This window comes from Haliaeetus leucocephalus, unplaced genomic scaffold, assembly GCF_000737465.1.
Source record: "Haliaeetus leucocephalus isolate CR32 unplaced genomic scaffold, Haliaeetus_leucocephalus-4.0 Scaffold260, whole genome shotgun sequence".
NCBI classification, from domain to species: Eukaryota; Metazoa; Chordata; class Aves; order Accipitriformes; family Accipitridae; genus Haliaeetus; species Haliaeetus leucocephalus.
The window spans coordinates 256,438-271,156 of record NW_010972696.1 but is presented as its reverse complement, the minus strand read 5'-3'; the positions used below and the strand labels follow the sequence as shown (position 1 = coordinate 271,156).

The 14,719-nt window shown below is 59.0% G+C and overlaps 2 protein-coding genes across 2 annotated transcripts in view; both read left to right on the top strand.

The window, feature by feature from the left end:
- The first annotated feature begins 435 nt into the window (after positions 1-435).
- On the top strand, positions 436-14,157 carry DNMT1 (DNA (cytosine-5-)-methyltransferase 1). The gene is made up of 34 exons (XM_010568858.1): positions 436-554; positions 1,077-1,119; positions 1,713-1,820; positions 1,925-2,195; positions 2,488-2,560; positions 2,826-2,916; positions 3,058-3,098; positions 3,242-3,293; positions 3,644-3,727; positions 3,820-3,929; positions 4,022-4,140; positions 4,314-4,406; positions 5,436-5,587; positions 5,668-5,855; positions 6,347-6,536; positions 6,728-6,825; positions 6,938-7,085; positions 7,209-7,324; positions 7,520-7,721; positions 7,810-7,946; positions 8,086-8,259; positions 8,879-9,100; positions 9,762-9,954; positions 10,431-10,521; positions 11,093-11,227; positions 11,411-11,693; positions 11,797-11,938; positions 12,154-12,320; positions 12,395-12,572; positions 12,854-13,049; positions 13,123-13,286; positions 13,382-13,498; positions 13,603-13,693; positions 13,865-14,157. The coding sequence occupies exons 1-34, from the start codon at positions 436-438 to the stop codon at positions 13,909-13,911; spliced, it is 4,635 nt and encodes a 1,544-aa protein (XP_010567160.1). The 3' UTR covers positions 13,912-14,157.
- A 376-nt stretch (positions 14,158-14,533) lies between these two features.
- EIF3G (eukaryotic translation initiation factor 3, subunit G) overlaps positions 14,534-14,719 on the top strand; it is a 3,002-nt gene continuing 2,816 nt past the window's right edge. The window contains exon 1 of the mRNA XM_010568847.1: positions 14,534-14,615. Within this exon, the coding sequence (XP_010567149.1) occupies positions 14,596-14,615 (20 nt within the window). The 5' untranslated portion in view covers positions 14,534-14,595. The remainder of the gene's footprint in view (positions 14,616-14,719) is intronic.

Genomic DNA, 14,719 nt, shown 5'->3' with positions numbered 1-14,719 from the left:
GAGGGCACATGGAGGGTTGGCGTTTCCTGCGCCGTATTCCCCGCCGGCTATTGTCCCTTCCGCTCGCCTCCCGGCATCCCCTGGCCGGCGGGAAGGGGGGGGCCCGCGCTCGCCGGCTGCTGCCGAGCCGTTCTCCGGTTCGGCTACCCCTCTTCCGGTGCGGCGGCCGCGCGGCACAGCCTTGGCGCGCCCCGACCTTTTCCCGTCCGCCGTTGGTCTTTGCCGGAGCTCCGGCTGCATGGCCGTCTTCAAACCCAGGTGCCGATGACGGGACAGGATTTATCGCCCTCCTGTTTTTTTGGGGGGGTGGCGGTGGGGACCCCTCGCCCTCCCCGCTGGCCCCGGCTCGAAGGAATTGGCGGTAGTGTGGGGGCAGGAAGCCAAAAAAGCGGGCAGCTGGAGGTGAGATGGGAGCGAACGGAGCCGGTGCCGGACATGCCGGTGGCACCGGAGAGGTCCTGTCCTGTGTCCTGGCAAAGAGAAGCTTTCCTGGGGGGCGGCTGCGTGGCCCTGGTTCGGCAGACGGGCTCCCCATTTTTGGCGGGAGAGCCGTGGTGAACCGGGGGGGGGAGCGTTGGGGTCGTGCCGATCCCCCGGCGGGGACAGGGTTTCCTCCTCGCCATCTCCTCGCTGCGGGGCTGGGGGCTGTCCCCGCCGCGCAGGGGCAGCGCCAGCCGCTTCCCCCCACCCTCCGTTGCCGCTTTGTGCCGCCAGCGCCGTGGGAAGACAACACGTGGCTTCTCCCCCGTGGTTTTTTGCCATTTCCATGCCAGGGTAGGGCACAGGTGGGCAACAAGCCCCCGCTGCTACCTTGGGGGGTCCCTTAGGCACCGGCATCCCTTTGCCAGCCCCCCTTTATTCCCTGCCTGGGAGCCGAGCATCCCTCTTACTCCAAGGGAGTTTGGCCCCACTTTGCGGTTGCAGCCGGTGCCGCTCCTTTGCCAGGTGCCGTTTTTAGAGCTGTCGAGGCGATTTTGGGGTCTGTCCCGGTTGCCGCTGCCCATCAGTGTGTCCCCCCATAACCTCGTCGCCTGTTGGTGGAGCGTGGTCGGACCCCCAACGCTCTTCTCTTGCAGGCTGCAGGACTTGGAGAGGGATGAAGACAGCCTGAGCGAGAAGGTGAGTGTCCCTGGATCACCAGGAGCCGCACTTCCACCTGCCCTCGGCTCCAATTTGGGTGCCCGCCATCCTGCGCTGTCACTGCCGGTCCCGCATCGGGTGCTGCCATCAGGCTCGGGATGCTCCGGCTTACAGCGGTGGGAGTTGGCGGGGCTCCGGAGCCAGCTCCTGGATGCTCAGCGGGGAAGTGACTCTGGTGCTGAGCAGGGCACTGCGATTCATCGGTGCTCCTGAGCCTCTTGTTTCTGTGCTGTCGTGACGTTGCCAGGATGGGGGGTTTCTGGAGCCCCACGGGGTAGGGTCGGGGGGGACGGTGTGGCAGGCTGGCCGAGTGAGACCCCCGTGTCTCCCTTGCTGGCCCAGTTCCCTGGACCTGATGAGGTCGTAGTCCTGGTGTTGGCGCTGTCTGTTGTCATATGGAAACCGCCGTCACCTCATATCAGGAGGGTCCTGGTGAGCTGGGTGAGCGGCGCCCGGATTCGGAGTGACCGGCGGTTCGGCTCAGCCCAACCGCCTACAGAGATGCCGCTCTGCCGAGCCCCGAGGGGAGTGTCACCGCCGCCCGCCCCATGCCGTCCCCTCCGTCCCTGCAGGAGTGCGTCAAGGAGAAGCTGAGCCTCATCCACGGCTTCCTCCAAGCCGATGTCCAGAACCAGTTGAGCGAGCTGGAAGCCAAACTCCGCTGCGAGGAGCTGTCAGAGGTGAGACCCTGGGTTTCGGTGAGCTGGCGGGTTGGGTTGTGCCGGCTCCTTAGCGGCACGGCTCACCGGAGCCGGGCGGTTTAACTGACGCTCTTCCCTCCCAGGAGAGGTACCTGGCCAAGGTGAAAGCCCTGCTGCACCAAGAGCTCTCGGCGGAGAATGGGGACGTGGCACCGCTGCTGCAGGCATCGAACGGGTGCTCCAAAAACGGCGCCTACGGGAGCGACGAGGACTCGGAGCGAGCAGGACCCGATGGGGAAGAAGACAGCGCGATGGAGATGGAGGAAGCAGCCGCCTCTTCTTCCTCCTCTTCGTTGGTCCCCACGCCGCGGGCACGCAAGGCCAGGAGGAGCCGATCCAACGGGGAGAGCAAAAGTAATGGCGACAGCGGGCGCAACTTGGTTTTCTGTCTTCTTTTCCAACGTGCTTAAAGTAAATAATTCATTACCGTTAAATACTAAGCGGGAATATGATGATTCCTGGAGGGATTGTGAGCAGAGATCCCCCCAGGAAAGGTCTTGGGGTCTCCTTGCCTTGCTCCGGGATGGTGGGGTGCGGGGAGAGGGGTGCTGTCACCCACGGTGGTTCCAGCCCCGTGGGCTGTTGCAGGAGGGGAAGGGCAGCGGGTCCCCATCGTTAACGCAATCCTTCGTCATCTTCCTAACAGAGTCTCCCGCTAGTTCCCGGGTCACTCGGAGCTCCGGCCGGCAGCCGACCATCCTGAGCATGTTCTCCAAAGGGTCAGTACAGTGGCAGGGCTGGGACCTGCACCTCCTTTACCGTGTCCCCCAGGAGCCTTCGCCCTCTTCTTCCTCTCTCTGCCATCCGGGGCTGACGGGTTCAATCCCAAAACTTGTGGTTCCCAATAAGACTGGCCTTGGGGACCTGCTGGGCGCTCCCCTGGGGAGCCCCGCTCCTGCCGGTGCCGGGAGAGCCCCTCATTACCCTCCAAACCCTCATGGCGTCGGAGCGCCAGATTGATCCATTGCGTTTAAAAACCGTCAGGTCCAACAAACGGAAATCGGAGGAGGTGAACGGGGAAGTGAAGCAGGAGGCGATGAACGTGGAGAAGGAGGAAGAGGAGCTGGAGGAGAAGGTGTGTGCCGGCACCGTTGGCAGCCAAGGTCTTTGCCAGTTGCTTTGCCAGGCAGCCACCATGCTGGGGTTGAGCATGTGTTGTCCTGGAGGGCGTCGTGCTCTCCAGCCTCCCCTTACACTCCTTCGTTTCTCCCTCAAGGAACAAGATGAGAAAAGGATTAAAATCGAAACCAAAGAAGGGTAAGGAGGAAGGAGAGTGTTCCCTGCTTTGGGCTGGTGCCTGTCAGTGCCCATTTCCCTCTGCCATGGCCTCGTTAGTGTTGGGAGGATGTCGACATTACGCTTCTCTGTGTCTTCATCCCTTTGTATTTTTTTACACCCAGGTTGGAGATAAAAGATGAAATTACTCAGGTTAAAACTACAACACCTGCTAAAGTAAGTTCCTTTTCTTCCATCGCAGCATTTTGGTTTTGGTTTTTTCTTTATTATTGTTTTAACTCTTCCAAAGAGCAGCTGGACTTCCCTAAGGGAAAGATAAAGCCATTTCCAGCCCATGCAGCTTCCAAAAATCAACCCCCCCAGCAAGGTGGGGAGCAACACAGCCTTTATGAGCTTGGGCTGCTTTTGGAGCAAGGGCAGCAGCCACTGTTTTGCTGCCTGGGTGCTTTAAAAACGAGGGTTGTGCTAACGAACGGGACCATTTGTGGAAGGAGCTTTGAGCCTGATCATAGGCTGAAGCTCATGGGGGGCAGAGAAAAGCTGTCACCGTCTCCCCTGTTTTGCAGACCACTCCTCCCAAGTGCGTCGACTGCAGACAGTACCTCGATGATCCTGACCTCAAATTCTTCCAAGGAGATCCTGATGATGCCGTAAGGGATTTAATGCTCCTTCTCTGGGTCTGGGGAGAGCTGTCGTGCTAATGGGAACGCTCGTTAAACGTCCTCGTCTCTCCCTCGTTCAGCTGGAGGAGCCAGAAATGCTGACGGATGAGCGTTTGTCCCTCTTTGACGCTAACGAAGATGGCTTTGAGAGCTACGAGGACCTGCCGCAGCACAAAGTCACCTCTTTTAGGTGAGATGTGGGGAAAGCAGGCTATAAAAACCTGCTGAATTTGCAAACCCCATGGGACAACACATCAACCTATAACCTCTGTCCCTTGCCAGCGTCTATGACAAGCGAGGTCACTTGTGCCCCTTTGACACCGGCCTGATCGAGAGGAACATCGAGCTGTATTTCAGTGGTGCTGTGAAGCCCATCTACGACGATAACCCTTGTTTGGATGGTGAGTTTGATCTGGAGGAGCCTCGAGGGCTGTGGGGACGTTGGTTTGTCACCTTAAATTTCAGCTCAACACCGTGTGCAAAATTAAGTCGGATCTGGGTGGCAATTTGTCATCTGCAGCTGCTTGGGTTTTTTGGGCACTGAGGACTGAAATTTGTGTTTTCTCGCTTTCAGGTGGGGTGAGAGCCAAGAAGTTGGGACCCATAAACGCCTGGTGGATCACGGGGTTCGATGGAGGGGAGAAGGCTTTGATCGGCTTCACCACAGGTGGGTGAGCGAGGATGGGGGAGGTTGGATTCGGGGAGCAAGCCTGGCTTGGGATTTAAGTCTCTGCTGCCTGTCTGGCTGGTGAAGGAGCTTTATCGGGGTTCGTGGACTTTGCTGCTGCCGGGAACTTGCACCAACAAGCACGTGGCAAGGTGGAGGACCATGCCGAAGCTTGGGTTTGGGTTTATTTAGCTCAGCAGCACCCAGGCTTGCATTAAATGCATGTAAAACCTCCTGCTGAGCTTGCAGCTGCCAGCAGCACCCTGCATGAGGCTATCGGCGCTGGGATGAGCAAGGTGGCTGGAGGGGGGTATCTCCCCGGCAGCCCTTCCCAGGCAGGATCCGTCCTCTGGTCCCTCCTCCGTGGGAAGCCACCAATGCAATGCAGGAGTGGGTCAGGGTCGCTCTTGGAGGGAGTTTTCTCTTTGCTCTTGACCTCTTGGCCCCTGTCGCAGGGCTCTGTTCCTTTCTTACTCTACACTCGGCTTTTTGGACAGGTTTGTGTTGAGAAAGGTCTTGGAGGAACACCCAGTCCTGGCCAGCCCTTGGCTCTGTGTCACAGCTGGCTTTTTCACTCTCTAGCCGAATTGGGGGAAGAAGCTGATATTTGGGGGTTTAAAAGCTTTTTCCATTCACCATTTCTGCAAGGAACCCTTCCAATATCCTGGTGATATCAGAGGAGGACTTAACTCTCCTGTGCATCAGCAAATGGAGTTTGTAGTGACAGAAAAAAACCCTGGATTGTCTTTGCTTTCTAATTAGGTAACAGCAAAAATAAAAGGCTAGTGCGTGGATAGTGTGCCCCACCTCAAGTCCCCACTCCCCCCTCGCTTTGGTGGTGATAGCTGAGTGACCGTGGGTCCTGGCTCGTGGTAGAGTTTCCCCGCACGCTTAGGTCTTGGTGCTGTAGCAGCGTGGATGGGCTGGTCTTCCCCCTCCCCAGGACCTGCTTGCTGCAGTCCTAGCTCATCCTTAAATACTGCTAAATTCCCTGGTATTTAATTGCCTGCCGTGATCTCTCTGCCGCAGCCTTCGCAGATTACATCCTGATGGAGCCCAGCGAGGAGTACGCTCCCATCTTCGCCCTCATGCAAGAGAAGATCTACATGAGTAAAATCGTTGTTGAGTTCCTGCAGAACAACCGCGACGTCAGCTACGAGGATCTGCTCAACAAAATTGAGGTGAAAATCCGAGGGCGGCGGCGGCGTGCGGGGGTGGGTGTTGCTCTGCCACCCTTTCCCTAACCAACCCCTCCTCGCAGACCACTGTACCTCCTGCGGGGCTGAACTTCAACCGCTTCACAGAGGACTCGCTCCTGCGACATGCCCAGTTCGTGGTGGAGCAGGTGGAAAGCTACGATGAAGCCGGGGACAGCGACGAACCCCCCGTCCTCATCACGCCCTGCATGAGGGACTTGATCAAGTTGGCTGGAGTCACCCTGGGGAAGAGGTGAGCCCTGCGTAGATGCTGTCTTTGGGGGGCATTTGGCTTTGCAATATCCCAGGAGGAGCCCGTTGGGTTGGTTCCCCATCGACTTTGCACAGGGTATCCTTCCAGGAAAACCCTTCTGCTTGTTTCCAGCTGGGATGACGCGAGGATTTAGGCTCAGTGGCATGAGAAGCACTGGGAGATTGGGGTAGAAATCCTCCCAAAACTGGGAAAACCCTCTACCTAGTGCTGCCCCAAGGGAGTAAAGGCTCTGGCTTGGGTCCCCAGAGCCTGGCTTTGCTCTTTGTCCTGCTGTAGCATCCCTTCAGGACCCCATGCCAGCCACAGCATGTACCTGAGTGCCTGTTAGGGGATCCTGCCGTGGTCCTGGGCTGCTGGGAGAGCTGTGTTCCCTGGGGACCCTCCTTGGGTGCCGGGCTGTTTGTTGTGGCTGTAGCTGTCAGCGGAACAAGGCACAGAGCTCCCTCTCACCGCTCTCACCTTGGTTGCAGGCGAGCTGTCAGGCGGCAGGCCATCCGGCACCCCACCAAAATAGACAAGGACAAGGGTCCCACCAAAGCCACCACCACCAAGCTGGTGTACCTCATCTTCGACACCTTCTTCTCGGAGCAGATCGAGAAGGACGAGAAGGAAGATGACAAGGAGAATGCCATGAAGCGCCGGCGCTGCGGTGTCTGTGAGGTAATTGGGGTCTGGCGTGGAGCCGAACTGACCCGATCCCCTCCCATCCTCTCCATCCTGCCTGAATGGCCCCTTCTGGGGTTGCTCCCTTGGGGCAGGGGACCTATTTCCAGAGGCCACCAAGCTCCCCTTGTTCCCTGTCCCTCCACTGTGTCTGCTGGTGCTCAGCCTGTCGCCTCTCCCTGGTCTAGGTTTGCCAGCAGCCTGAGTGTGGGAAGTGCAAAGCTTGCCAGAACATGGTGAAGTTTGGGGGCAGCGGACGGAGTAAGCAGGCTTGTTTGCAGAGGAGGTGCGTCTCCCACGGGCAGCCATGCCTCCTCTAAGTCCTCTCCGCCTCTGGAGAAGAGGGGATGTGGTCCCCGCACCATGCCCTGCTGCAGTGACAGTCCCTGTGTCCCCAGGTGTCCCAACCTGGCCGTCCGGGAAGCTGATGAGGACGAGGAGGTAGATGACAACATCCCTGAGATGCCATCACCTAAGAAGATGCTGCAGGGCAGGAAGAAGAAGCAGAACAAGAGCCGTATCTCCTGGGTGGGGGAGCCCATCAAGGTGAGGCTGGGCAGGACCCCACACCCCTCCTGCTGGGATGGGTGCTCAGGCTGCGAAGGGGGCTGTGTCGCTTGCCGGTGTGGGGATTTAACAGTGCTCTCCGCTTTCTCCCCGCTTCTGCAGAGCGATGGGAAGAAGGACTACTACCAGAGGGTCTGCATTGACTCGGAGACCCTGGAGGTGGGAGATTGTGTCTCCGTCAGCCCTGATGATCCCACCAAGCCCCTCTACCTCGCCAGGTTGGTGCCATGGTGCTGAAGGGGACGAGTCTGCTCCTGCTGGGGTGGACGTGTGTGGGGACAGCTGATGTTCCCAATTAGAGAACCCTAATTGCTTGGCCATGCTGCTGTTTGAGGACTCTTCAGCTCTGGCAAGGCTTGGAGCAGCTCAGCCCTTTCTTATGGTGCCCCATAACCCTGGCTCCTCCCCCTCAGGGTGACAGCCATGTGGGAGGACAGCAGTGGCCAGATGTTCCACGCACACTGGTTCTGCCCCGGCTCAGACACTGTCCTGGGGGCCACCTCTGACCCCCTGGAGCTCTTCTTGGTGGACGAGTGTGAGGACATGCAGCTCTCCTACATCCATGGCAAAGTCAAAGTGATCTACAAGGCGCCCTCGGAGAACTGGTCCATGGAGGTGGGTGACAGCCCTGCAAACCCCGGCTGGCCCGGACCAGGTGCGGCGTGGGCAGCAGCACCGATTCCTGTGAACACCTCTCTCCTAGCAGGGCGGGCTGGACATGGAGATCAAGATGGTGGAAGACGACGGGAGAACTTACTTTTATCAGATGTGGTATGACCAGGAGTACGCTCGATTCGAGTCCCCACCGAAAACTCAGCCCACGGAAGACAACAAATACAAGTGAGCGTGCGCAGGGCAGCGGCTCTCGGGATCTGCTCTGCCTAAAATTGACAGCAGGAGCCTCTCAGCTCCTGGCAGCACTGCAGCCAGCCTTGGCAGGGTCCCCATCACCGCACTCTGCCATCCCCCTTTCCCACAGGTTCTGCATGAGCTGCACACGCCTGGACGAGGTGAGGCACAAGGAGATACCCAAAGTGGCTGAGCCCCTGGATGAAGGGGATGGGAAGATGTTCTACGCCATGGCCACCAAGAATGGAGTGCAGTACAGGGTGGGAGATGGCGTATACCTCCTGCCGGAAGCCTTTTCCTTCAGGTTGGTGCTTGCAGGGGGCTGTAAGCACTTCTCGGGATGCTCTTTGGTCAAGCTTTTGGTAGCAGAGGACGTAGTCTCCGGATAGTGAATTCCACCTGTAAACAAAGCACTTATCACTCTAATTTCCAAAAGCTTGGTTTAAAAATAAAGGTGCTTCTAACCCCAATTTCACCTCCTGTGATTAAACAGAGCAACTTTTCTCCGCTCAGACAATCCTGATCGCTGAGCTCTCGTGTTTTGGCAGCTGAATCAGAATCCTTTTGTGCGTCGCTTTTTCTTCAAAAGAGCGAGCCTGGGTAGATGAAAGATGAAACAAGACCCTGCCTGCTGCCTGTAATTATGGGAGGAGAAATGGCAAACCTCTTTGGGGCAGCAACGTGTAGGCATCTTGGTTTGCAGCTGTGCACGGTTATGTGATGGTCTGGCTGTAAAATGTCTGTGCTGCGGAGCAGGAGGTTCGGTGCCGGTGCTGCCGCAGTGGCTTGGTGCGCACATTGCCACCCTACGCCACAGAGACCAGGCAGGCTAGGCAGCGATGTGGGAGGAGGATGCTCTGCGTTGCTACGTTTTTTGGGGGGGAAAGGGATAGCCTAACCTCCTTCCCTCCCCTTCTCCCCAGCATGAAACCCGCCAGCCCAGCCAAGCGCCCCAAAAAGGAGGCGGTGGATGAGGAGCTGCACCCAGAGCACTACCGCAAGTACTCCGAGTACATCAAGGGCAGCAACCTGGATGCCCCCGACCCTTACCGCGTGGGCCGCATCAAAGAGATCTTCTGCAACATCCGCAGCAATGGCAAACCGAACGAGGCCGACATCAAGCTGCGTATCTGCAAGTTTTACAGGTGAACAGTGCTGCTGGGGTCTGCGTTACAGGGGTGCAGGACACTCCCCCCCCCGCCCCCCGAGTGGGCTGCAGGGCTCGCCCGAGATCTCGGGTGCTGGGAAAAGCTCTGCACCATCAGCTCAAGGTCACACCAGAGCCAGGTGTCTCGAGCACCATGGCGTGGTTGGTCGGTGCAGTCGAAGGGGCTTACCGCCACGGCGGTCTGGGCTCAGACCCGCTGCTGAGCCGCACTGCCAGCGCCGTCCCAGGGTGTGGGTGTTTACCCAAACATTTGCAGGCTCTTAGTCATCTCCCCCACACCACAGAGGGATGTGTGCGAAGAGCCTTGGCAGCGGGAAAAGAACGTGCTGACGCTCAGACTCTATGTGTTTCAAGCCTAACAGCTCTCCTTGCACTAGATCTCTTTGCCTTTAATTTCACTTATCAGCTCTGGTGCCAACTCCCCCCTCCCTCCTCTAAGAAAACCCCCCAAAAACTCCCTTTGGTATGAAACAAATCATCCCTTTGGTACTGTGCCCAGCCCATGCCAGCAAACACGCGCAGCCAGAGGAAACAAACCCTCTCTCTGGGGAGACGGAGTGGTGTGAGTGCCAGAGGCTGGACCGGGATGAGGATCTTGCCGAAAACATTTCCCTGATCCAAGTGTTTTTTCTCCGCAGACCCGAAAACACGCACAAGTCCATGAAAGCCAGCTACCATGCAGACATCAACCTCCTGTACTGGAGTGACGAGGAGACGACGGTCGACTTCCGTGCCGTGCAGGGCCGTTGCACGGTGGTGTATGGGGAAGACCTGACGGAGAGTATCCAGGACTACTCTGCTGGTGGGCTTGACCGCTTCTACTTTTTGGAGGTGAGGGAGCCGGGGTTTGAGGGGTCTGGCTGTGTCCCTGGGTGTGTTAAGTCCCTGGGGACTGAGCAGAGCAGGCGCATTGACCTCTGCCTCTCGGTGCAGGCTGTCCTGCCTCTCTGGGTGTGTTTTGCCCAGAGGAGCCATCGTGCGGAGTGAGGATTTGTAGCTCATTGCGACCTCCTGGGGACTAAGTCTCGGATACAAAGGAAGCTTTAATCTGAGTGTCACCAGGAGCTGGCTGGAGCAGTTGCTCCCTGTGGAACTAAGGGGCCAAATTCAGACCCTCTGGTGGCCTCCCCGGCTCCCTGAGGCAATGGAGAAGGAGGTGATGGACCCTTTGCGGGGCCCAGCGCTGTGCCTGTGTCCTTCTGCCCTTTGGTTTTGCAGCTCCAGTTGGGTGTTGGCAATCCCTTGGCTGTTCCTGAGCTAGAAAAGCTCTTTGTGTTCAAGCGTCCTGAACCCTTTCTCTTCCCCAGGCTTACAATGCAAAAACCAAGAGCTTTGAAGATCCTCCCAACCATGCTCGGAGCTCTGGCAATAAAGGGAAGGGAAAGGGGAAAGGGAAAGGTAAGTCTGCTTGAGGGGAGAGGTCTCGGGTGGGTGAACCAGTTCACGTCTGCCGTTATGTGCTGCCGAGCAGAGATAAGACGTGCCGCTGACCAGATGTTTCTGTGCCCTCCTCCTTGCTCCGATGCTCTGGCAGGATGCAGTAATGTGGTTTTAAGGCACCTCGTCTCTTTGAAATAAACCTTGCGGTGACAGGACATGATCCTTCAGAGATCTCGAAGCCTTTCACTTGCCAACCCTCTGCCAGGGGCTCCTGCTCCATAGCGTTGGGCTTTTGTACCCTGCTCCCAAGATGGGGAGCTTCCCTGGGAGTTATTGCTGCGCCCGTCTGACCCTCAGAAACTCTCTGCCTGCGCCCAGAGGCTGTTGGATGGAAAGGGAAAAGACGAGAGGCTTGCCTTCCAAAAGCAAGGGCGTATTCTGGCAGTGGCGGTGAAACAATTAAGGGGCAGAAAGGTGCTTGAAGCTGACGTTTTAACTGCTGCGGAGGAGGGGGAGAAGAATTTGCCTTGTAAGCAGTAAGAGGAGGAAATGACTTTGCCTTTTGATGTGAGCGGGGCTCTGTTCGCAGGCAAAGGCAAAGGGAAGTCGTCGGTGAGCTGCGAGCAGAGTGAGCAGGAGCCGGCCGAGCTGAAGCTCCCCAAGCTGAGGACGTTGGATGTCTTCTCTGGCTGCGGAGGGCTGTCCGAAGGCTTCCACCAGGCAGGTGAGCGGCAGAGAGGGGACAGCAGTGGGGTGACAAGCAGAGCCCGCGGGGAGACGGGCATTGGTGCTGGCTGCTCAGTTCCTCCAAGCTGGCAGTTGTGTTTGGCATGTGCCGGATCAGGGAGTGCGAGCCAGCGCTCTGCTCCTCCGCACAGGCTCAAGATCCTCCGTTTTGTCTCCCCAGGCGTGTCGGAGACGCTCTGGGCCATCGAGATGTGGGAACCGGCCGCCCAGGCTTTCCGGCTGAACAACCCTGGCACTACCGTCTTCACGGAGGATTGCAACGTCCTGCTGAAGCTGGTCATGTCTGGTGAGAAGACCAACTCGCTGGGGCAGAAGCTGCCGCAGAAGGGGGATGTGGAGATGCTGTGCGGTGGTCCTCCGTGCCAGGGCTTCAGCGGCATGAACCGCTTCAACTCCCGCACCTACTCCAAGTTCAAGAACTCCCTGGTGGTCTCCTTCCTCAGGTGAGCAGGGGAGGTGTCGAGGACCTGTGCCGGGGCGTGGGTGCGGACCCCCACCTCAAACGTTGCTCTGTCCTTGCTCCCTTGTCCCTCTCCCTCCTCGCAGCTACTGCGACTACTACAGACCGCGGTTCTTCCTTCTGGAGAACGTCAGGAACTTTGTGTCCTTCAAGCGTTCCATGGTGCTGAAGCTCACCTTGCGCTGCCTTGTCCGCATGGGTTACCAGTGCACCTTCGGGGTCCTACAGGTAGGGTGTTGGGTGACCCAGAGAGAGTTAACCGGGGCGAAAGCCCTTCTCCTCTCAGCTGGCTCTGCCGTGGACCGTCCCGCTCTTAAGGAGCAGTTGGCTGCGTTGCTCTTTGGCTTCCCTCGGTGGCTTGGGGGGCTGTTCCCAGATCTTCGAGGGGCACTGACTGGATGGGGATGCTCCAGCCCCTTCAGGAGTTGTCCTTTCCTTGCCAGGCTGGCCAGTATGGCGTGGCCCAGACGCGGCGGAGAGCCATTGTCCTTGCCGCAGCTCCCGGCGAGAAGCTGCCCATGTTCCCCGAGCCCTTGCACGTGTTCGCGCCCCGTGCCTGTCAGCTGAGCGTCGTGGTGGACGACAAGAAGTTCGTTAGCAATATCACCCGGTGAGCCTTTGGCGCCGCACTGGGGCTGGTGAGGGTGAGGTTTTGTCCGCTCACGGCTCCCTCCTTCCTCCCAGGACATATTCCGGCCCCTTCCGCACCATCACCGTGCGGGACACCATGTCCGACCTTCCGGAGATCAGGAACGGTGCCTCCGCCTTGGAGATCTCCTACAATGGCGAGCCCCAGTCCTGGTTCCAGCGGCAGATCCGGGGCTCCCAGTATCAGCCCATCCTCAGGGACCATATCTGCAAGGTGTGGATGCCAGGGTCTCAATGAGGGGCCAGGCTGCACTTGGATACCCCAGAACCAAACCGAGATGGGGGTCAAGGGCAGGTTGGATGTGAGGTGGGGTGAGAGGGACCATCCCCAAGCCCTCCCTGGTTAACTTTCCCAAAGATGAGGCTGGTGGAGCTGCCGGGACCTGTCCCTCTCCCCCAGCCTTCTCCGGAGAGAGGACCGGGCCTCCTGGGGTAGCCGGTGTCCCTTTGTGTCCCCTGCCCCACCAACGGTGACGGCGGGCTTGTCGTTGGCAGGACATGAGTGCCCTGGTCGCAGCCCGGATGAGACACATCCCCTTGGCCCCCGGTTCTGATTGGCGTGACCTGCCCAACATCGAAGTGCGGCTGTCAGACGGCACAACCACGCGCAAGCTGCGGTACACGCACCACGAGAAGAAAAATGGCCGCAGCAGCTCCGGGGCGCTGCGGGGGGTCTGCTCCTGTGCTGAAGGTAGGTGCTGGCTCCCCAAAACCGACCATGGCTGCTTGTCCGCTCCCCCACCTCACCCCCTCCATCTTCCCAGGCAAGCCTTGCGACCCCGCGGACCGGCAATTCAACACCCTCATCCCCTGGTGCCTGCCCCATACCGGCAACCGGCACAACCACTGGGCTGGGCTCTACGGGCGCCTGGAGTGGGATGGCTTCTTCAGCACCACCGTCACCAACCCCGAGCCCATGGGCAAGCAGGTGAGCGCCGCCGGATCTGTCCCCTCTGCCGGCAAGGGCAGGCGTTGCCCAATGGCTGCCGCGGTTCCAACCCTTGGTTTCATTTGCTGCCGTAGGGTCGGGTGCTGCACCCGGAGCAGCACCGAGTGGTGAGTGTGAGGGAGTGTGCCCGCTCCCAGGGCTTCCCCGATACTTACCGCCTCTTCGGGAACATCCTCGACAAGCACAGACAGGTGAGTGCCGGCCGCTCGTTGCTGGCAAACCCCTCGCCGGCGGGCATCCCCTTACCGGCGACGTGGCGGAGCCGGCGTCCAGCGTAACCCTCCCTCTGTCGCAGGTCGGTAACGCAGTGCCTCCTCCTCTAGCCAAAGCCATCGGGCTGGAGATCAAGTCGTGTGTGTTGGCGAAGCTGAGAGAAGACACGGCGGGTAAGTGCCGCGCCGGCAGCCGCTGCCGTCCACCCGTGTGCCATGGGCGGAGGGATCCGGAAAGATGGTCCCCGACCTCAGTCCTCCTTTGGGGTCGGGGGGGTGTCCCGGTTTAGGTCTGGGTGCCGCGGGTTGGGGTATGGCATCGTCACCCCCTCCTCTCTTCCCCAGAGACCAGCGCTCCGGAGAAGATGGAGACCACGGAAACTGCCGACTGACGCGCGGCCTCTCCTCCGGCACCAGGACACCCAAACATGCACTGATTTATTTTAAACCCCTTTTATTTTTTTGTTTGTTTGTTTGGTTTTTTGGGGGTTATTTTTTTTTTTTTTTTTTTGTTTTTTTTTTTTTTTTTTTTTTTTTTAATTCCCGGCCTGTGGGGACCTGCCGTGGCCTGTCCCCCTCTGGCCCTGCTCGTGTCTGTCTCCCGGCTGCCCTCTGCCGCTGTCTGTGATGGTTGAACTCCACTACCACCCCGGGACTCCCCTCCTTTCCCCTTCCCCAGCCCCGGCAGAGCCCTGTGGGACCCCCGGTCCCGGCCCTATGCTGGGGCCCCGCTCCCTGTTTTTACGCCGCATTGTATTGAAAATAATCGGCCGCTTTGTACAAGTGGGAATTGATACTTTATGTAGTTTTTATATGTTGTAATATTTCTTCAAATAAATCTCTCCTATAAATTATAAACCCGTCGTCCTCTCCCCGTTTCCTTTCTCCGGGCCTAGCCTAGGCCTCAGTCCCGTGGCGCCCACCGATCTGTTGCTTAGCAACCGCCTCCCGGCGTGCAGCGCGGCTCGCCCCGCCCCTTCCTCCTCTCCTACGCCGGAAGTGGCGCAGCCCCGCCGGAAGCGTAGCGCCTCCTTCCGGTGGTTGGGCGTGAGGACGGACGGGCGGGCGGGAGCGCGATGCCGACGGGCGACTACGAGTGAGGAGACCGGGACGGCGACCGGACCGGGGTGGTGGGGGGGTCCCGGGAACAGGGCGTTGGGCCGGGGCTTGGCCCAGGCAGCGGGGCCGCGGGGGGGAGGA